Below are 22,902 nucleotides of genomic sequence, written 5' to 3'. Positions count from 1 at the left end.
AGGAAGGCATATAGAGCATGACGCGTACCAGTAAAAAAAATAACATGCAACAATGTCTTTACTAGGTCAACTTCCTGCTGGATCAAGAGTGGGTTTAAGCAAATGCAAAGGCAAAAAGCAAAAGTGAAGGCTGAAGAGTTTGGGACAGATCTGTACTATAGACAGGGTTAGTTTCAGTCTCATAGGCTAAGACTTTGCATTGCAGCAATGATTTTGGCTTCTTTTCTTTTTTTTTTTCTCTGCTGTGCTTATTCTTGAATGTTCACAGCAGCCCTTTGGCGTTTCAGCAGGCAGAAAACCCAAAGACTACAGCTGTGCTTCCAGCTTGTTCCAAGAACTCCACTTGGCTGAAACTAAATTACAATGTTTTGTAAAATTGGAATATCCTCTTCCAGTCACATCCCTCACAAAAACCAAAGTGACATGCCAAGAAGCCCAAAAGACTAAAACCAAACAAACACATTCTAAAATAACCCTATCTGCTACCAAATCAGCAGCAGCACATGCTGTTCTGTACCTTGAAGCTGCTGAGCAGCTGTAATTGTGAAAGTGCAGAGTCAAGTCACCCTCTCCAAGCTCGCATGTGGCAGTAATAACCCTCTCTCACTCCACCCTTCATCCCCAAAGAGTACATCAGGCAAGAGCCCTTTCCAGCCTGAAGAGAGTGTGTGGCCAGGGAGAGAAGCCAGCTAGGTGACCTCTTCAGGTTCAGCTTATGGCCTCCACCCATCCTTGTCTTGATGAAGGTAGCTAGAAGCTGTTCTTGTTGTGACCGTTTAGAAAGCCCTTTTCGTGTAGTAACTTGAAAGACAGATTAAGAAGCCTGACTTTAAGGCACAGGTTCCTCTCAACTCCCAAAATATGTGGTTACATTTGGTTTGACAGTGACACTCTTATTTTGGCTCCCTCGTTAATAGACACCATAGCAATGTCTAACAACACAACCACACAGTACTTCTCTACTGGTATACAGAATGCACACGTAGGGGGTCAGGATTCAGGTTGCACAGGTAACTGCAAAACTGGCATTTTCTAACTTTGATTTCTTGTTTTCCAATCTAAATAACACTATTAGTGCAGAGGAGTTCTATACATAATTATATAGATTGCAATGGTAGAGGGAGGAATCAGGACCCCATTGAGCTGGCATTATACAAATATACAAAAGATGGCCCTTTTGAAATCCACAGGAGGACTTTCAACCTCTCCCAGAACAACCACTCTTTATACATGACTCAGTGACAGAATGTGGCGGTATTATCCAGAAGGGTTTTTGATGGCTCTGAAGCTACCCTAGTCAGAAAATCTCAATCTGTTAGTCATCTTGAACAAAATTGCTTCATTTGTCAGTGCTAATGATCACAGAGTCATCAAATTATTTTGGATGGAAAAGACCTTTAAGATCATCCAGTCCAACCATTAACCCAGCACTACCAAGCCCACCTCTAAACCGTGTACCCAAGTTCCACATCCACACGTCTTTTGCATCCCTCCAGGGATGGTGACTCAACAACTTCCCAAGATTAGCCTTTTGAAATTTTTACCCACTAACTTTAGGCTTGTATAATATTGCTGAGAAAGAGACAACTAGGATGGCACAGGTTTGCTATGGAAACACAGTGATTTGTCATAAGCATAATTGGTCTGACATCACAGAACTTCCATCAGAGACAACATGAGAGCATTCCTGCTAGAGAGCTGCCAAACAATTGTTTTCAAGAAGCAGCTTCCTCAAGCAGTAGCAAGTGAAGGTAGAAGGCAAGTTGTGAACTAGCTGATGAAAATCATCATTCTAAAATAACAGCAGCTTTAAGTTTAGACACTGTTATACAAGTAAAAGTGTAATGAGAAGGACATATCTCCCAGTGATAATATGTGACCATTCCTGGTCAACAGTGAGGCTGACATGACATTTATTAGCAGCAGGTTACTGCTATTGCTATCTGTGCTATTGCTTTCTCCTAGAAAGGAATTTGGGATAGCAGCTGTAGCAGAATCATTTTAAGTGTATTTGTTTTGCAATCCCATGCATTTATAATGAAAAAAATATAGGTTATATACACTGGAGATCTAGACAGAGCTAAGCAAAATTGGAAGGAAGAAGACTTAAAAGAAGAAAGGTGTCCATGGGGCTATGATTATTTGAAATCACCAGATCTGGAACTTTAGTCTCTTTGTATCTCAGTTCCCTACCCGGGGTACTCATTAAGTACACAAGCTTTTCAACACTGATTGCGAAAAGCATGTAAGTAAATAGGCAGAGTGAGATAACATGGCTAAGGACTGATGGACAGGGCCTTATTCTTCAACAAATATGCCCAAGTTCTCTTATGTCCATAAAACACTAAGCTACTGATTTCTGTAACTCTAAATGTAAATCCAGAATAATTCTGCTGAGGTTTTAGATTTGGACAGGTTTAGCACAGATCAGAAAAATCCTTAAAGTTTCATGTTTTGTTAAGGAAAAAAAAGCAAAGGTCAAACAGAAAACGATTCATATTAACATTAGGAGCTGGCAGTCCAAAGAGCAGAATCAGGTTCTGTGTTTCCAGGGCATGCCAGTGCCACCTGACAGGGTTGATCACTCATCGGGTCAGTCGGTGTCCAGTGATTTTAACTACACAGGGAATGTCGGACTCATTTTAGTACCTGCTCCATGAAATCCTCCACAGAGGTAGAGCTTCCCTTCCACAGAGCCTGCGCTGGTAGAGTTTGTTCGTAAGGAGAGGAGGGGAGAAGGCATAGGGGGTCCATCCCTCCAAAAGTCTCCATCAGGGTTATAAATCTCCACTGCATCAAGACATTTCCGTGTCTGTCCTCTGTCATAACCAAGGCACCCAATTCCTCCTGCAAAAGATACGTAGGTCAAATGTAGCAGTCTCATGCTCTGCTGAAAAATACATTGCTGGCTGCTTTTTCTGTTTGCATCTTCTCATCTCCCACTCTTTCCTCTTTGCAGCTTCAGAAGTTTGTGAGAGAACACAAAACAGAAGCTACAGGACGTTATCCACAGACACCAAAGCAAGATCCTTTCTGAAGTCTCGTATCAAAGGAAGGACAAGCAGAATGTCTTCAAAACACAAAGGTATTTTGTTTTGTTTTCTTCCCATATAGTAGAAATTGTCATAATTATTTGTTCTATTTGCTGGACAAATTGCAGTGGATCAAAACCTGTTTTTCAAATACCGTTGGTGGATTTGACCCTCACACATGTTAACCAACAATCATTTGCATTTGTTGGTTAGTTTTCTACAATAAAAGAAAAAAATTACACCTATCTCTTAAGGCAAATTACACCTATTTCCTAAGGCAAATGAACTTCCAGGAACAAACTCATGCAACACATGGGAGTGCCAGCTGAGTGATTAGCAACAAGCCCTACTGTTGAATGGTTAATTAGGGTGCTTGAAGTCAGTGTGCAGGATTGAAGCAGATCTGCTGGGACAGGCTGCAGATACACCTGGGATCCCCATGCACACTGGAAACACTGTACCCTGATAGTGCTGTGCAAACACTGCCTTTCCAAATCCCTTCCAGTGATCAAATCCACGTTTTGAATGCACAGCCTTTGGTTCTCGGGAATTAATATGCTGACGTCCCCGCGCAGGTTTTCCATCTGCCAATGGACACAATACCCTGTAATGAGCACTGATGGCGTTCTTTTGTGCATGTGTGTGTTTGTGACCACTTTTAAACATAAAATGACTGCAGTAGGCAAGCCATTTCCACATGAGGGCTGGCATTCCAGATACACGTGTAGGGCTGCTCAATTGTGTAAATCCAAAATGCGTTGTAAGCATGTAATTAAGCCCTTGCATATGCAAAGAGAAAGGACTGCAAGTGCAACCTGTGCTGGTTCAGCTGCTTTTAAAATATATTGCCCCTAGTGCTGTTAAGCTGGTCTGTCAGAGAAATGAGCCCCTAGTGCTCCAAGTTCTACTTGCATATGATTTTTCATCTACCTCTTAAAATGGACAGTGTTATTTTTTAAGTCTTTTGTGCATTCTCCAAAAGTGTTTGCAAGAGGCAGCTACCTATAAATGGGGACCACAATGCTCCAGGTTTGCTAGCACTGTATTCCTGATCTGTATTTTAGAGCCAGGCAAAGATAAAATCAGTTAAACCTCCATCAGAGCAGAAAATTTAGAATAAAATTCAGTATCCATTATCATCAGCAGGAAGTTTTCCTCTGCCTGAAATTAACAGCATTTTATTTCGTTCAATATTTGAATTTGAAAACCTTCACTGAGTTTGGTTTTCAGCTCCCTTTCCAGCACAGCAAATCTTGACTTGCCTCAATAGGACCACCAGCAAGGTCCTTGCAGTTTGTACTAGATACCCCTTAGTGTGTGCTTACACCAGGCTGGCATCCAAATGTGTTCAGTATTACCTTAACACCCTCAACTAAAGCAGAATTTGCTCTAATGGGCTCCTCCTCTGAGGCTTGATTCACCTAAGATAGCTGGGGTAGGGATTAACTGTGGTCATGGAATTTTGCTAATCATTTCCATGCCAAAAAGGGAAGCATCACCCTGCTGAGCCCTTCTCATGACGGAGTCTCACTGAGCTATTCCTTGGGGTATTTCAGAATTCAGACATTTACTTATTGTATTGTTCTTTATGCCAGAAGCATTATCCTCTCCTATGCAGTCTTTTCCACTACTCCTTAATGCCTCATTAAAGAGGTGCCACTCTTAGGACAGGACAATATACCCCTAAATTTATCAAGAAAGGCTTTAAGAGCTAATAACATTTTTTAACTGATCAGGCTATTTAATTAATTGCTTATCTCATAGGGTTTCTTATTGTACAGCTTCCATTGGCAGATTCACAGAGTACAGCATGCAAGACAATTTGCCACCAGTTTATGTACAGTCCACAGACTGCAGTGCAACGCAGAGAGAGATTCTCAAGGCAGTTTTAACTGGGAATCAATAATATTAAAACTCCCCACTGACTAAACTGATCCTTTCAAAATACAGCTTTGTGGTGCGAAAGACAGATGGCTGCTGGTTATCAAGCTAGATATTCTTAAATTAGCCCAGGTGTTACTGAAGAACATGCACTCACCCAAAAGAAAAGTCTTCATCTGAAAAATGAAAAAGGTCCTTGTTCAATCAGAGGAATAAATGGTACCAGTTAGGGAATGCATGCAGCGTGTCAGAAACCAATAACTTTGCTGATTGCCTTATTATTTCAAGCAGGGAAGGGGAGGTGAACAAAATGGCCCTGAACTTTTCTAGAAGCATAATAGCTGTTTATTTCTTACTGTGTTTTTATTGTAATTTTCTAAATAGAGTAACTGTGGGGCAAGGTAACTTCAGAAAGAACACAGATAATCAGGTACAAAACTGACACAGCAGTCAGTGACTTTTTGCAAAAAAACCTCACAACCATTACCTGTTAGTGAAGACATTCAGTTGCCAGTCCAGGGGATCCACCACCAAACATTTTTCCTGTATAGTTATTAGAAATGTAGCTTTTCTATTGGTGCATCTTTTCAAAAATGTCGGAGCTACTACATGTTTTCAAGCATTTATGAAACCTTCATGGGGTGGTTTAAGCAACTTATATTTAACCTCCTTTAATCCTGTCTTTATCAGAGACAGTCCTGAAGGTACAAAATATCTCTATTTTATTTAAGCCCTGCACAGATATTCCAGCTAAATCCAATTTCATATTCAATTTACAAGAACAAAAATAAGTTCTCAACAAATAGACAGGAAAAAGGAAAAAATCAGAGGGGAGTAAAACTTAATTTTCAAGCTTAGAAAAAGAGCATTCTGGAAAACAAGAAATCACGAACTTCAACCTCCTCTCCTAAAGCAATGCTAACACTGAAATGTAACAAACAAAGGAACTGAGGATATCGGACTCTCTGAGCACTGCTTTGCAGTGTTCCCAGATGCAGTAGTTGAGAATTACTCCTGTGAGAAAATGTATTTCTTCCTCTATGGAAATGGATGTCTCCAGACTCTTTCCAAAGAACCGAATAAAAAAATCAGCAACAACAACAAAGTCTCAAATTTAAATGAATTCACATCTACAACCAAGTGAAGGAATCTCACATTAACCAGGCTATTCATCATCCACAGTGTATATACCAGGCAAAACTTCAAATTGGCAGGAAAAAACCCCTTGCTGTGTCAGACAACTCTGGCCTCTGTCTGCTCCATCACTCAAAAATCCAGATCATCCTGTCCCACTGGCTTCTTCATTCAGATTTATGAAACCATTAGGAATGCAAGTGGAGACGTAGGCGACTAAAGTTAAGACCACGAAGATTGTCTTTAGCTCAGGTTCTCTGGATAGAGCAGCAGAAGAACTGAGCTCATGTTCTGCTCCTACAGGAGCCTCTGCATAAAGTGGAGGAGACTTTTAGGGAGCTAAGGCAGGATGCAGAAAAGAGGGCATAGGGGTTTATGTAATTTGAGGGATATTCTTGTGCCAAGTGATCCATCAGCAGCGTGTGGTGTACTTGTGATTGTGCCTTAAGCCACCCAGAACTATAGATGGGGTCAGTAAAACACACCTGCTGCAGTCACAGCCTCCTGGGAGTCCCAGCAGGTGTGCCAAGGGCAGCAATGCCTATTTCCATGCCCATGGTGTGGGGAGGGTCCCTCATTAAGCCACACCCATGAAGAGCAGGTAAATTCAACCCCACCCAGTTCAATTCTCTGCCCAAAGCCCAATTATGTGTCCTTTGTGCAGGGAAGATGGATTTCTCACTGGGAGATTTGAACACTTCTGTCATTATCACATTGATCACACCAGAGGATTTAGTCCCAGAACTCAGTCTTCCCTTCCCTTACGAACACATCCTTTCAACACTTTAGGCTTTTTTCAATATGCACTTTCCCTAGGAGGTATTTCAGATGCCTCTGAAGGACTAAAAAATTCCAATGAAGCCACCTTTGTGTTCCCCAGCCCATTAATGCTTGAGAGCTTTCCATGTCACACTTGGATGAGTCTGCAATCAAACATATTTTCAAGGGCACTCTATAAGCAGTGGTTCTAATGGACTTTAAATTTAACATGAAGCTCCATTAGTAAAATAAATATATAAATAAAATACATGATCTTTATTAAGAAGTCAGGATAAAGAAGACAAGCCTTTGATGCAAGAAGGCAGGGCAGGCGATGTGATTAGCACATCTTCAGCATTTCAGTGAGGCACGGTTCTGTGCCATGCTCTGCCCACACACTGCTCCTAGCTGGCTGAAAGCAAAGCACCCACCTTGGGCTGGGGTCAGCTGCCTCTCCCTTACCCCGTGCTCATTTGAGAAGAGCAAATGTAATTTAGAGCCACATCAGCCCTAATAACAGCACAGCCTTCCAGCACTTGGAATGTGTAAGTGACGGCGAAGTGGTGAAGAGTCACTGGAAATAATTGGTTCAGCAGGTGCAAAGGCAAAAACTGCTTTAGGGATCTCTGAGTATTTCTATAGGAGTGAGCCTGACAAGCAGTTGAGTTCCAAGAAACAGGGAACTTTCCAGCACCCACTGACTTCACCCGTGTCCCCAGTACAAAGCGGGCACTGCCACAGAGCAATTGCACTTCTAAGTCACATCCACACCGAGCTCTTACGGAATTAAATTTGCCAGGCAGCCAAGTCCAACAAGGACAATTTCTTTTCCTCCAGGAAAACCACACAGATGTTAAGTCTAGATTGCTCATTGCACAGACAGGATGGTTGAACAAAATAACTCCTACAAGGTGGCTGGGGGTCCACACAGGGCTGTGCTCCATTGAGACTGGCTACTAGATTCACACCTTAGTGCTCCCCTGCCAACAGACGTCTGAAATTAGACATGCACTGCTGTCTCTCAGACAGGGCAGTGTATCAGGGAACAACAAGAGCAGAGCTGTTTCCAAAGGGAAGTTGAGGCAGGTCATGAGCTCACCGTGAGGGCACAGCTCCACAGAGCCTGAGACAGGCAATTGCAGAAGGTCCTACCAGCAGCTGTCAGGCAAAAAGGCAAGGAAGGAGCTGACCCCTCAGGCCTGTGTTTAACAGATGCTCCTGGACCTGTGGGCAAAAGGGGTGGGTGGAGGTCCCAGGTGATGCTGCTCAGGATGATCAAGACCTGTTAGTGCCCTCAGGGTACTCACTGTTATTCTTTATCCTAAAACTGAGTCCTCAGATCACAATACCAAGCAATGTGTACTCTCACTAATGCCTCTTTGAATTTTTATCAAAGGAACCTGGGAAATGGGTTAAAAAAAAAAAAAAAAAAAAAGGTGACTCTTCAACAAGCAAATTAAATCCAAGCTTTGTCTCCTGTAATTCATTATTAAATTGATCTCTGGAATGCACAATGGATTTAATAGTGCTAATCTCTTAGGTAACATTTCCGTTCATTACCAGCACTCAAGCTGAGTCTCAGCAGTTACATTTCCCTCTCACTGTCTGCTAAGCAGGGCTGCATAGCTGGTGTCTCAGAGAAATGAGGGAGCCATAAACCAGCTCTGGCAGGCACTTCCAAAGATGAAACTGAGGAGCACTGTCAGCCTTTGCTAACCCAGAGCACAGCAGATGAGGCAATGCAGCTCGTAGAAGACATGAGGCCAAAAGATTGATTAGAAGCAGGGCTGAAAAAACAGATGATTGTCTTCCTAAACATGGTCAATATTTCAGATACAGGTCCTTCTTTTCTCACGAAATGCCTTTTCTAATTCCCTTTGATAATTCTTAAATGTGTAGAAAGCAGTTCCAATCTCATCTATCAGACCAATTATTTTGCCTATTTTTGTTCCTCCCTGCACATGGGTGCTTTGGAGGCTGTTGCACAGGTATAAAAGCTCAGAATCAGACCCATAAGCTGCTACTTGTCAGAAGTCCAAAGCATATTTATAAATAGACATGTTTATTTTAAAAGAAAGCGTTATTCAAATGCACAGTTAATACTCAAGCATGAAAGCTAAAATGTCTCCTTCCAGCTCCTCCTACACACACTTTCTTTTCCAGAGAGACCCCAAAGTACATATTCAAATAAGTATTTTATGATCAAGACATTCAGTATTTAATTGAACTTCATTTAACTGTTTAAAACTTTTAAAAGAAGCTTTCAGCAAGAACCTGGGGGGAAAAATCCCCAAGTTGTAAGAGGTAGGATGCCAGTCTGAGGAGGATAAACAAAAATTCTTTGGCTCCTAAATCTTCCCTAATAGGATTTCTCTTTTGAGTCCTTCAATACGTTATTATTTATAAAGCAGGAATTATAGAGCATAAAAGCAACACATGGTTAAAGCTGTCACGGTGATACAACATTTTTTTACCAGTGACCTGTATTTCAGAGACAGTAGTTCTACTGAGTGTGTTTTAACATAAGTAATGAATATGGCGTTCGAATGCATTCGTTTGGATAATTTTCCTAATTTGTATGTTGGCTGTGATAAGTTTTCAGAGAAGTAGCTGGAAAGGATATTTTTTTAAGTGAGAGATTAAAATGCATGACCTTAAATAGAGCCCTCCCATCTGGTTTTCTTCCAAAAGTGTCTCAATTGCCTCTGTCATTAAGAACACAATACTGCTCTTTCTTGGGCTTTCCAACGAATATAGTTATGTTCCTGGGAAAATATGAAGAGAAAGAGCTGAGACCAGTGAAAAGAGATGAATAGGAGAAAGGATTTTGAGCCTTAGGAAATGCTGTTCATTTACTTATGAGGATTATGTATGGTGTATAAATAGCATGAGATTCTCTAGGAACATTACACAACAAACAGACAATTATATTGCAGGACTGCTGATTAAGACACACAGTACAGGTTCTTGAACAATGCTATTACTCAGACCAAAAACTCTGATCTATTTCTCATTTTCCTTCCATCAGTGTGACTCTAGAATAATTCTGTTTAAGTCATTAGGGTTTTACATACTGGAGCTGGCAATTAGGCTGGGAAGGTTTTTGGACAGTGACTATGTACTCTGTGCTGTGCCAATAGGGCTTTTCAGAAATTAACACTTCAAAGGCTGAGCATCAGGTTCTGATCTGGGTGAGAATAAAATGAGCCTGACACAACACAACTGCCATCAGCAGGCTACTTACTAGAGATTTACACCTACATGGATGAGAACAAAAATTAGACTTGTCTATCAAAGAGTCTGCTTCTGCACCTTATTCAAAGCTAGTATTCCATCGATTCTTTCTGCTTCGTATTTATGATAGAAATTGCATTTATACATCACAGACATTAGAGAGGATCACTTTTCTCTGCAGTGATTTTTCATTTATGCTCTAGAGTCCCTCGATGTGCTGACACCTGTGTAAGTTGTACAGGAAGACAGAGATCCAGCTGGAAAGAACTGACAACCTTACTTCATTTAAAGACTTTGTTTTCAAGACTTGCTTGAAAGAAATCTCATCTGTCTGCATCACTACTTTATGTGCCCAGCTAGAACTATCTCTTTATTTCATGTTTTTGTTCCTGGGAAGCAGGGTGTGGTCCTCCAGGCATACAGAAGATATCTTGCATTTACCTGTTTCCACCTTGCCTCCCTTCCTTTCCTTCCTCTACCTGCAGCAGCCCCCAGTGGATCTCCTTAGCTGAGTGCAGACTGCAGGATGCCTGTGGAGATGATGCACTCCAAAAGAAACAAGAATGATAGGAGAAGTGGGGGATACCTGTGGGAACCCAAGCAGTGCCATTCCATGCTTCTGAATGGCCCCTTCACTGAGTGCCCCCTGACTGGGGCTGCACAGGAGCCCATTAGATGTTAGGTGCACACACACTTCACCTTTAGGAGCGGGGAGGGTATCAATAGCAAGGGTAGAGACTCAACAGAAGTCTCTCTCTCATCTGTAGCATAAAAGCTTAGTCATTGTGCCTGAGCTATCTCTGAGACCACTACATGAGAACAACCTACAAGCTATGATCCTCTTCAGAACGTGTCTTTTTGCACAAATCACCCTTGACAGCATCTGTCTAGACTCCCAGAGTGCCCAACACGCCTTATGAAGCAGGGTGCTGTCTGAGGGATCCACACCTTTGGGGAGCCTGCAATGGTTTTACTACCCTCATGACAGTTGCTATTCTTTGCTCTGTCACTATCAACCTCCGTTCTTTCCATTCCCATTCTCTCCTGAATGTCATCTGCATGATCAAGTACCACATCAGCCAGATTAGGAGCACTTTCACTGCCTCCCTTTCAATGCCATGAATTGCCCGTTCCCCCGGCCGGGGTTACCATCTCAGCTGTGTCCAAGGGGGAACCAGACCCACCTCACAGCCCAGCAGCCTGAGAACTCACAAGGTAACAAGAACCTGTCACCACGGATAAACCATGGAATGCAGCTTTTCTGTGTGAGGATTCATTACAGCTGGCAAGTGTGAGTTTACAGCTGGAGATGAGGCCACATGTGGTATCTGCAGAGTAAGGTGCCAGTATCATGTCTGTATCACTGTTTCCAACCAGAGTTCATTTGGAAATTGCTTCACCACTTTGAGAGGTCTTGGAAAATTCTTTAATCTCTCCACACAGTTTTCAGACTGTGATGGTTAACATTTAACAACCATGTTGTATTCTTAATTTTAACAGATAAATCTCTATTTCCACCCCTACTCTTACAGGTGGATTTAAACCAGCATATTCAAAGGCAGAATTTGTTGACAAATCATTTTTGGCTCAGTGTCAGGCCTGTCTTTCAATTAAAAAATTAGTTATAATATTATTTGACTTCCTAAGAAAACAAGACTTGTGCAATTCTTCTCACTATATGTGTGTTCTCTATCTGCATTTACATTATTTTCTCTACCTTACATAGCTGTTGTGCCTGTTGGCCAGTTTCAACTAAATTTTGCAGATTTATGGATGTTAAAGTTCTTACAAGGTTTGTGAAAACTGGCAATGAGGAGTTTGTGAAAGCAGCCCAGACCTAGGTCAAAATGTCTTCTCTGCAACTACTATTCCTGCTACCTGATAGTAACTCATCTGTGTCTGCACTTGCTGCAGTTACACCTTGAGTGGGAAGAGCATCAGAAGGGAGGCAGGCTCAGAAATATAATGGTAAAACCAGCCCAATCTTCCTAAGAAATCTGGTCCTTGGAGCAGCGTGTGAGCTTTGTTACCCTTGTAGAAATTGCAAGCAAGTTTGTCCATTACAGTGAAATTACCCCAGATTTACACTGTCAAAACTGGGAACAAACACTGCCTTTATGAATGTTTAGTTAGACTTAGTAGCAGGAGTGAAGGGTCCAGTGCAGCAAACTGTTAATCTCAGCATTAAGTGCATTGGTTCCCTTAGGAATGGGCTCAAATAAAGACTGCCATGGGAAGGTGTGTGAACCAGCAAAGTAGTGGAGACAGAGGAAAACCCTGTTACCACCCATGTGCAGATCAGACTGTAGCAAAGATTTTCTCTCACACACACACAGAATTATTGGTATTGGCCAGCAGGTAAGAAAGAATTCAAGTTAGTGTTCAGCTCCCTGAATACTAGCAGCACTGGCTGCTACACATACAAAACCAAGGCTTTCTACTTTTTAACATTAGCAAAATGCTTCTGAAGGTCCGTGAGACCATGAACTTTCCTCAATGCCACTTAAACAGGCACTTTCCAGATTTAAGGCTGTGTTTTGTGTTCAATCGGTACACTTCATTACTGTAATCACTCAGATATGCTTCTTGCTTTGTGAGATTTTGAGGGAAGAAAATGGATGCAGTTTTCCCCATTAGCCACTCCTTTTCCTTGTGCCAGTGTCAGGCTTGCTGTGAAGAGGACTGTCAAATTTGTTTTATCACATGCATCCCAAGGCGGCTCCTTTTTTTTGCTCCCTGACTCCCTGTGTCATCACAGCCTTCAAGGTCTTGATCTCAGAGCACTTTTTACTGAAACGCATGAGTGCTGCTGTTCTCTTCCCAGCTATTCCAGATGCTTCTGCTGCCCCATTAGAGCATCAGTGTCAGTATAAATAATTATATATATTTAACCTTTTACAAAGCATGAAGTCTCCACATTTTCAAAGCACCTTTGAACCTGGGCAGCCAACACTCTCTTTATTTAACAGCACACTGACATTCTCTATCACTAACCTTTGACAATAATGACACGGCTTTCTGTTTGCAAAACTCTTTTCCATATGGGCTTCTTTCACCCTTCCTCCTGGTACTGCCTATGAGCCTCTCTCAACCCACTTAAGATAAAGAAATTGCTCTAAAAGAAGACAAATGCAGCATTAAAGCCACTTTCCTCTTCTGCTTTAAAGACACCTTTCCTGCATACATCCCCTGCAAAGCACTCTCTGTATTATGTTGCAGGAACAAACTCTGCTTTATCCCTGGTGTTTAACAACCCAGACAAAGCCAGAACACCCTGATACAGGAGGTGTATTAAGTTGATAAGACTGTATTTTTGTATTCACTTTGATAAGCTTGTAAGCAGGGGTAGTTTGAAGCAGAAGGGATTGAAATGTCCTGAAGTACTGATGTGATTGCTGCTTTCTTCCTGCCTAAAGCTGCCTGTGAGACCACGGGAGCATGGAAGGGCATGAATCACTCACAGCCCACCTGTAGATTGATTGACTGGATGAACTTTTTTCCCGCTTCTCCAAGAACTTTCCAGTCATATATCTATGTACAATAAGATTTTGGGGCAAAAGATTTTGGGGTAGGTAGGAGGTTATTGAACTCATTTGCACAAATTATAAAACTTTTGGTCAAAGTATTGTTTTGAAATAAAAACCGAAAGGATTCAACTGAAAATTGACAAAAGGAAATATTTATATTTTTTTAAAAATGCACTGTGTTGAGGTAGGTGGAAGAGAATAATTCACTGAGTTTTATCAGGAAACACTCATGATGTTGGTTTTGGGAAATCCAAATTTTCTTTATCCTTATCCTTTCCTTCACTGTGCTGCATATGTTCCTTAGCATTTCACTGCTCACCTGTGAAATGGTGCTTACAAGGCTTCTCTACTCACCTTTAAAAATTCATTATTTGTGACACACACTGATACCCCAAAGAAAAGTATCTTAAAAAGTGAAGTACCTTTGTTGCACAAATCCAGAACACTAAACATCGCATAATTTAATCTACATAATTTACAGAAGGAAGAAATAATGTGGGGAACAAATAACTTTTGAAAAACACTCTCCATTTAGTACGAGGTACTTTGTCCTACAGTACATCACAAAGGGTGAGATATTTCACTTCACAAAGGCAAATTGCTGGAAAGAAGAAAAAGTCATGGTGCTATCTGTTAAGAATCTGTTTCCTCTTACCCAAGACATAAATCTCCCCGTTGACTACGGCTGTGCTGAAGCGGTACTTGGAGAACTTCATTGGAGCTCTTTCCGTCCATTTGTCTTGGCCCGGGTCGTACCGAAACATTCTGTTACTTAATCGATCCGGCTCCTCGTCAGGCAGATCCATCTGTATGAAATATGACAGCCATGTAATAATACAACATTTGGAGCCCTCTGCACATGCCTGCAGGCAATTAATCACAGCAGACAGCTCGGCAGATAAATAGCATAAACACATCAATTACAGCTGCAGGGGATTGCACTCCCCAGGGTTTAACAGCACCCATGGCTGGTGGCTGGGAGTCTGCTGGAAAAGACAAGGGAATAAGTGGGTATCTATATCCTGCAGCAATAAAGCCAAGGATTTGGGTACTAGCAGTACATTCAGGGTTAGGGTTAAGGTTCCCAGCTCTGGAAGAACATATCCCTACCACAAGGCTGCTGTACAGTCTTAATAATAATGAGGGAAAACCGCTTCATCTTCTTTTCCCTGCTAAATGTTGAAATCTCTTTCCACTATTACTCAGGCTGTACTGTGAGTCTCAGTCAGGTACTTTGCTGGCCTTTCTCAGGCCTACATATATTTCTCTCTATCTCTGTATGTCTATATCTCTATATCTATATATCTATCTATGTCTATTATCCTAATAAACATATGCATGTTTATTTAGTCAGCCGAAGCACAGTAATGTTCAACAGCTGTAATTTCAATAGTTTTCATACTAAGTTCCTAACCCCCTCACTATATCTTTGCTGCCATAACACTGTTTTTATACTCACTCCTACTCCTCTTGTTCTCTCTAATCTTCTTTCCCCTTCTCTGCCTGTCTTATACAATGCAGGGAACTCAGAGGCTGTTTTCTGGGTATGACATCCTTGAATGTTAGCAGTGGGATGTGGAGGGAGGATCCTGAAATATTTTGGGATGAAAGTTTTCACATAGAGAGAGTGAGAAGGAGAGAAGTACTTTGCTTGCTTGTGATGGTGTTATATGTGTCCTTGTTTTTCTTGTTATTTTTCTTTCCCAAAAGACCTTTCCAACACTAATGTCATGAACAAGATAGTAGGAGGCAAACTACAGAGTAAATATATAGCCCCTTGGTTATTCCCTGTAAGTGCCTGGGGCTTGTTCTTTCTCTGTGGTAAGTGTGAAACACTAATTTATTCACTGAAAGAGGGGTATTTGAAAGCTGTGTATTTTCAGCACAGACTAAACATGTACTTAGGAGAAGACGCCACTTGACGTGCTGTAAATTCACAGCCAACCTCATTTTTGTGGTAACGTTCTCCTCGGAGTGTACCCTGTGCTCTCTGTGTACAGAAAACATAACTTCCTGCAGCCCTTCTCTGTGTCTCAGGGGTCTGAAATCTTCCTCTCAGCCTCACCAAACATTTTCTTCCATTTTAACAGGTCCCAGTTACAAGGCTGGGTTACTTTGGCCTCAGAGACCAGACCAAAGCTGAGCAGAGCAGCGCTGCTGTGAGCGAGTCCTTGCCCTCTTAAGCTGTCATTTTATGTCCTGGCTTGACTTTGTCTTGTCTTGTTTCAATTACAAAGCCTGAGTGGGAAGGGAACATGTATTTATCCCTGTCCTGTAATGGACACGTGCATTTAGGGCACTCTGTCAGTGCTGTCGTTAGTGTTTGTTCAGGATTGACAGAACATTCAGTGCTGCTCCAGCACAGGGACAGCCCCTGCCTTGGCCAGCTCATTTGCTTTCCCAGTGCAGCTGTTGCAGCCCCACATACACAATCACTGCATCTGACAGGGGGAAGATAGACGGTACCAGAAGAATTCAGCACTCTGCAGTGCTAGTCTTAAAGCACTTTTTGGAGAACTTTAGCTAATTTATTCTGGTCTGCTCAGGTACAGCATAATCTTACAAAACTGTGGGTTTTGATCAACTGCTGTTAATCTGCTCATCTCAAACCTATTTATATATAAAATCAGACTCCCATGCATTGTTACTGATAGTGCTGGTAGGCAGGTATCCACTTAAGGTGTTTTTTTAAAAATGATTCTTGGCTCAATATTCCTGACTTGGGCTTCAAAGTCACTTTTCCCTCTCACAATATGTTCTGGAAAAAAGCCTAACAAAGCTGATTGTCTGACTTGAACATCTATCTTTGTTATATGATATACCTTTCTGTTTGAGTTTTTTTACTGACAGATTGTTTCTACATTAAGTGTTTTTGTACTTTAGTTCTTTAAATATGAGATACCCTTGCACAGTTGTTTCTGCATCAGAAATATTCTCTGATCTTTCTGTTGTGTCCTTGGGGACTCCCTCACTCAAAATATCCAAAGAGGTGGAAGTCTTGTTAGCTGAATGCATCTCACTTTCAAATACTTTGAACAGTAATTTATTTCAAGAGCTCAGAAACCATTTAGTTGTTATGACAGTTTGAACATATTGCAACGAGGATTACAGATGCTCCACTTCATTGTCAAGTGAACGTGGGGCTTTTTCCTGAGCACTCAAATTTAAAATTCACCAAGCAGTACATAAAAGTGGGCTAGATTCTTAAAGAAAGATATTTGACACTGGGAGCAACTGGAGGGAGCAATCAGTGCCCCTGAGATCCATCTTCCTTGTAGCATAGTTCTGTATAATCTCTCTACTACTGAACATGTATCTGTGGCCCTGCTGAAAATCCCTGTAAAAACTTTACATGGCCAAGCAATGCAACAGAAACAAATAAATGGATTGGTTAAAGGACTCTCTTTCCCAGAGAATGCTTTGACTTTTCATTTAAAATGTAATGTAATGAAAATCAAACAAATTAACTTTAGTTAACCAGGGAAGCTTCCCAAGAAATCGAGGTGAACTTTAAATGTCATATGTAAATCTGAAGTCCCTGTCCCTGAAGTGTACCTGTGTACACGCTTTTTGAAAACAGGGCACAGTTAAGGGTCCCTGTATTATTAAATAACATTAGTTACTATATCTAATAAAATTAAGAGGATGGTAAATAAGGAATAGAAAGGCTGGAACCTATAACGACAAAGGAGATGTATTTTAAACGCTTGCCCACTGTCCGCATCTCTGTGCATAAAAACTGCCCTCCCTGAAGTTGGTGTTTACGTTGAGGATGGCATAGATGGATATTACTCCTCTTCAGCCTGTTTAATTTTCCTACAAAATAGGTTTAATCAGAGGAATGTGAGCGATTTATTCTTCTCTTATCACTGATGCAATTTTCCCATGCAAGAACCACTGTAAAATTACACAACACTGCTTGTTAGTGCACAAAGCAAACAAAGTAAATGGCACAATTCTCAACCTGTGGTGTCCATCCACCCAGCACGTACAGCTTGTCCTTCACTGTCACCACCATGTGGCAGGCCAATGGCATTGGCAGAGGCGCCGTGCTCCTCCAGGTGCCTTGCTCCATGGAGTACTTCTCCACACAGTTTGTGACCAGATACTGATTTTTCACTTTCATTTGCCCTCCTATTATGTAGAGGTCGTTGTGGGCAGTGCCCAGTGCGTAGAGCTCACGGAGCTGGGTGGTGCACAGACTGTGCCAAAAGTGGTTTCCTCGCTGGTGGTATCTGTAGGAAAATCCAGAGTTGTAAATGCCCTGGTTCACCCAGGTCCCATCAGCCTGTTTGGAAATGTTACCCACTTTAATCGTCAGTGTTTAACTCAGTACAATGAAAGAGGAGCTCTCTCCTTCACAGAGAAGTTATAAAATTGAGCCCAATATTTGCAAGATCAAGTAGTTTTAGTATGAGGGATCCTAGACATCCTTTCAAAAATATTTGACCCTAATTAAGGTAAGAAGTCACTTATTTCTGCATGTGCTGCTCAATCACAGTTTCTGCTGAAATTAGTGGGAGCAGTGAGAGCTCAACACTGCTGAAAATAAGGCCACTTCACCTGCCTCAATATGGATTGATTTGATCAAATTTAAGCATTTGCATTTGAAAATGCTGTCACCATTTTAAAATTCTATCTTTAATCCAGGAAATGTCTGGTTTTCTTTAAAATGTGTGCATCTGAAAAAAACATGAGTAAAAACAGAGTGAGGTTTTAGAGCTGTCTTATCTTTAATCTATGAAGCACTATCATCAACATCAACAGAGAAGCATGTTTTCCCTGTGTTACTGGGCTCATTGGGTCGTTCACTTGGCTCATTTCCCCCTGCTAATGACCTAGAAAAGAAGTATCGAAGGAAAATGCTGAGATTTGAGTAAGGACAATATAAAACCCACTTGCATTGATCTAATTGAGCTCGTTTACACACAGATACCACAAAAGTAAACCCTCATTCTTTCAGGAGAAGAGGCATCAAGATTTGGTTGTATGTATATAGCTCAGTGCTATGAAAATAAGTTGTGACAAAATTGATTAAAGTAGTCAAAATCTCCAAGAAAAAAAATTTAAGTAAAGAACGCTTTGTGTAACAGTCTTTTTTCTTTTTTTTTTGTCCCCAGGGACACTATTTAGATTTAAATTTTTTAAATAATTAGGGGATTTCTGACAAAGGGTACACACCTATAAATTTCAATGTTCCTGGTCCTTTGTCTAGACATTTTGAGGGCACTTGCCTCGCCTGCCACAATGATATCATTTTTCTCAGTGACAACACCGGTGCAAACACATCCTAATCCCTCTCCATACTTCGGGGAGGAAATGAAGTAAGTCTTTCGTGTCACGGGAGCGTAACAAAAGCTGGCATCTGCATAGCTGCCATGCCTGGACCTGATGCCAAGGGAGTTGTTGCCGATGCAGAGCAGGAGATCCGTAGTCTCCATGCCATATCGCAGGCTGAGGGAAGGGTGGCCGGATAGCTGGATGGTTTTCAGTGCTTCCTCGAACATATCATTGCATTCTGAATTGCACAGAATCATTGTGTTCCTTTTCCGGGCTTCCACAAGAAAAGAGGGGCTGACAAGTACCAGTCTCACTTGCTTGAGGAGCTCAACAAGGTGTTCTGAACGTGACTTTCTGCTGTGCTTGACCCATCTAATGACGAGGTCCAGAATGCTCTCTTCCCTGGAAATATTCAGATCATCTGATTTGATGAGAGTCATCAGCTGCTGGAATTCGACCTCTAGTATTTCCTCCTGCAGGCTCACCTCAGCAAAATGCTGGTACAAGTATTTCCCCGCTTGGTCACACAAATCTTCTGCCCCGATGTGGTTTGCAAAGTAGTAGATGCCCACACAGTTGGAAGCATCCATGTGGTCCATCATGTACTTCTGGCACATATTGCAAACCTCTTCCATCTGCATGAAGTAGGCAGCCAGGGCGACGGTCTGCACGTTGTGGCTACTGAGGCGCAGCTCGGCGCTGTACATGTAGTGCAGGAGCACGGACACGCTCTCGGCGGAGATGTCGTGCAGCACCACTTCCCTCTGCGCGCACTCCGCCAAGCCACACGTGAACATGGCTTTGAAATAGGCACTGAAGGCAGCCAGCACCACCTTATGGCAGGGGAATTTCTCACCTTCTGCAACCAGCACCACATCGATTATCTCTGCTGATTCTTTCATTCTCTTTACTTGCTCCAATAAAGTCAGGCTATGGCGCTGCTTTCTCTTCTCCTCAGCCTTGTGATCCATGGTTGATCTCCAAACTTCCTCTCTTTAAATATCCTCAGAACTCAAGGTCTTCATTGGGAATGTTTCTAGAGATAGAAGCATAATATTGTCCAATAAGAACAAACTATTTGGCAAATGAATATTGCTGTAAGTATCTGAAGTTAATCATCTGTGGGATATGATATAAATCAGTAATGCATAAAAATTGTGTAAAAATATGATGAGGTCTCAGGTTCAAGGCCTCCAAGACAAAATATAAGAAAAATCAACACTTCAAATGACCTTCAGCATTCAATACCTACCCCCAAGTTTTATGATTATATGAAGAAAATTACAGACTTCCCTTCAAAGCAGTCTTTTTCCACTGCCTTCTCTCTCTTTTCCCTGATCCTGATTCAGAGCCTGTAAAAATTGAGCTGAGAGAGTCAACACAATGTTGTGGGCAGAGACAGCTTTTACCCCCAAAGACTGGTAGTGAAGTGGCAGGAAGCAATTTGGTCCAACTGGCCAGATTCTTTACTCTCTCACTCCAAAGCATAGGTCACTGGTTTCTACAGAGTTGCTACTGGTTTCCTTTGGAATAAGTAAAGGATCAGTAATAGAGGCCAGCCTTCAAGCTGTCTTCCCTCTTCTCAGCAGGGTGTTTATGTGCTGCAGATTCACAGTTTTGGTTCCACTCACTGTAAGCTCAAAGGAGATTTTAAATTAAAGTGTAATTATTAACATACTCCCTCCAGGTTTATTTATGGGGGGAAAGGGGAGCTTCATGGTCTGATTTCTGTTTGGTTTTTGGTTTGGGGTTGTTTTTTTTTTTAGGCAGATCCTTTAGTGAATCTCTGTCTTTCAGATCAGGAAGCTGCAGAATATGAGGTACAGGTGTAGAATTTCAGTGGGAGAATGACATTTACCATCACTTGAGGGATACCAGTCCTTATCACAGTTTTTGGCTGTAATATGGTAATGAGACAGTTCTGCTTTAGAAATGCATTAAGGACTCATGAATCACCAGTACACGAATAAGTCCTAAAGCTGTGGTAGAGCCATGTTTGAAACACATTGTAAACATGCTACAAAGTGCTTAATGAGACAGTTAAAATGAGTAACATTCCTCACCAGCTCAAATATTTGCAGGATCAAGGACTTGTATCACAGATTGAATTGGTTTTCTCAAATCCTGGCAACACAAAGAGAAGTCTTAGTTTCAATAAAGAAACATGTATCAACATAAAAAATGAGTATATGGAATACTTTGAAATTCCTCTAAAGGTATTTTTACAAACAGTCCAGATTTTTCTACAGATTTGGATAGCTATATCTTTAAAAATATTATAGTTAGTTCCCAGGTGGAAAGGAAATCTACAGCTATATCACCAAACTCAAACCTACTCTTTTAGCTGTTCAGTTGTTTTTGGAACTAGTCATCATTCTGCAAGTTAGGTAGATTCCTCACTTTGAGTGCTAAATTAAAAGCCAAGCATGCTTGAAGATTGGCATTTCCTTGATTTGATCAATTCTTTACATACTCCAAATATGGAACCAGAAGCAACAAATCTAAGAAATGAAACTGGGTTATTACCAGATTTTAAAAATGGATTTGGAAGACTAAACATTAACGTCTGGATGCGGGCCAAGCTCTGAGCTCTTCTTATGGTACTTTTAGAATTCAATCAAAACAGTAAGTTTAGTATAAAAAATACAGAGATGGTATTTCAAAATCTAGATTTTTTTTTTTTTTGCTGTCTCTTTTGAAATTAAATACTGCATTTGAGAAAACATAGGCCTTAATCCTGTATCAACTGCCTCTGAAGCAGTCTTTACAGTCAGTAGAAGCCTTTCATGAGATAGGAAATGTTCTTTTTTAATCCTACGTGACTATTAGATGGACAGTTTATTGTTTTTCCCTTGTGCTATTTTATCACCTATTTGATCTTCACTGCATTTTGATAAAGGAACCTCCCTATATCTCAGAGATTGTGCTTGCCATCTCAAAGACCATAAGCACAGACATCTTAAAGAAGATGAGCTGTAGTGTCTTGAACCAGATTGTTCATCTCCAGCTGTATGAAAGTGTTAGTAAGTACCAACAAGCCCCAATCCTGTTTCACAATCTCACTAATCATGACTTTTCCTCCAAAATTATCAACTTCTCTCCTTTCTCTTTTGTGATGCCAGAATTTCATGCACTCCCCAGCTTTTCTATAATGGTCAAAATGTGCATTTTTAATGTAAAGAACAAGTGAGATAATTAACCACCATCATTTTCCCCGCACTTTTGTACAGCTCAGGAAGAAGCTGTGTGTAGAACTGAGTTATGATTTCACTTCCTTTGCTGGTCACCTTTAAGCTTTCTTTCACTCTTAATTTCACTTGCTTAAGAGCAACACCTTGCGATTAAACTGTTCATCAGATTTATGAATTTTGAGGTGTTCATACCAGTGATTAGCATGTGTGGCACAACACTCTCACAGCCATCTCCTCTCTTCCATCAGCCAGGCCTCAGCAAGAGCAATGTTGAGGCAAAACACAGCTCATGCCATTTGTGTGCTACTTGAGGCATTAAGGGTCTGATGGACAAGTCCCACACCCACTGTCCAGGCAAGGACAGGCAGTGCCCATCTGCACCCCGGGCAGGTGTTCTCCTCTGCCACCCTCAAAGCTGCTGGGTCTGCTCTGGGCATCGTCCCCAGGAGCAGCAGCAGGACTGCCCACAGCCTGGGAGCAGGAGATGGAGTGGCCCCGTTCTGCTGGAGCTGCTCCATGCCCAACCACCACCTCATGCTGTGCCAAGAGTCTGCACCTTCCAGGCAGGATCATTGCACTTCTCCAACCTGTCTTCACCCACCTCATTAAGCTCTGCAGAGCATCGCTGCTTCCCCGGGCAGAGCTGTGGAAGAGTGTGGTCACCTCAGACTTCCAAGAGGACAATATTCACTTTTCCTTGTCAGAACACACCTTCTTTATCTCTGTGCTTTGACAGCACAGCCAGCTCCTGACTGAACTGTACTCAACAAAATCGTGCTGTTGACTTGTATGTGAGTCTACTTTCTGCATTCTGTAGCTAAGGAAACTGAAGCTAAAAGGTTAAAAAGAAAACAGGATTAAAAC

At 41.6% G+C, this 22,902-nt stretch overlaps 2 protein-coding genes across 5 annotated transcripts in view; one reads left to right on the top strand and one right to left on the bottom strand.

Moving 5' to 3' along the window:
* KBTBD12 (kelch repeat and BTB domain containing 12) overlaps positions 1-22,902 on the bottom strand; it is a 41,642-nt gene that overhangs the window by 13,182 nt on the left and 5,558 nt on the right. Inside the window, exons 2-5 of one of the 2 annotated variants that reach the window (XM_042016960.1) lie at positions 18,749-19,883; positions 17,532-17,802; positions 14,223-14,373; positions 2,650-2,847 (exon numbers count right to left, since the gene is read on the bottom strand). In XM_042016960.1, coding sequence (XP_041872894.1) covers positions 2,650-2,847; positions 14,223-14,373; positions 17,532-17,802; positions 18,749-19,818 — 1,690 coding nt within the window. In that variant the 5' untranslated portion in view covers positions 19,819-19,883. Of the gene's footprint in view, positions 1-2,649; positions 2,848-14,222; positions 14,374-17,531; positions 17,803-18,748; positions 19,961-22,902 lie in introns of those variants that run through there. The other variant, XM_042016970.1, reaches the window with a different exon arrangement.
* Positions 2,776-22,902, top strand: part of MGLL (monoglyceride lipase) — a 101,156-nt gene continuing 81,029 nt past the window's right edge. For 2 of the 3 annotated variants that reach the window (XM_042016997.1, XM_042016990.1), the window contains exon 1: positions 2,960-3,085. In XM_042016997.1, coding sequence (XP_041872931.1) covers positions 3,067-3,085 — 19 coding nt within the window. In that variant the 5' untranslated portion in view covers positions 2,960-3,066. Of the gene's footprint in view, positions 2,861-2,959; positions 3,086-22,902 lie in introns of those variants that run through there. The other variant, XM_042017005.1, reaches the window with a different exon arrangement.

Source organism: Corvus kubaryi, unplaced genomic scaffold (assembly GCF_017639235.1).
Source record: "Corvus kubaryi isolate FWS band 111438036 unplaced genomic scaffold, C.kubaryi_AGA036_p1.0 136, whole genome shotgun sequence".
In the NCBI taxonomy this organism is placed as follows: domain Eukaryota; kingdom Metazoa; phylum Chordata; class Aves; order Passeriformes; family Corvidae; genus Corvus; species Corvus kubaryi.
The sequence above is the reverse complement of the archived record's forward strand: the minus strand, read 5'-3'. Positions and strand labels throughout refer to the sequence as shown.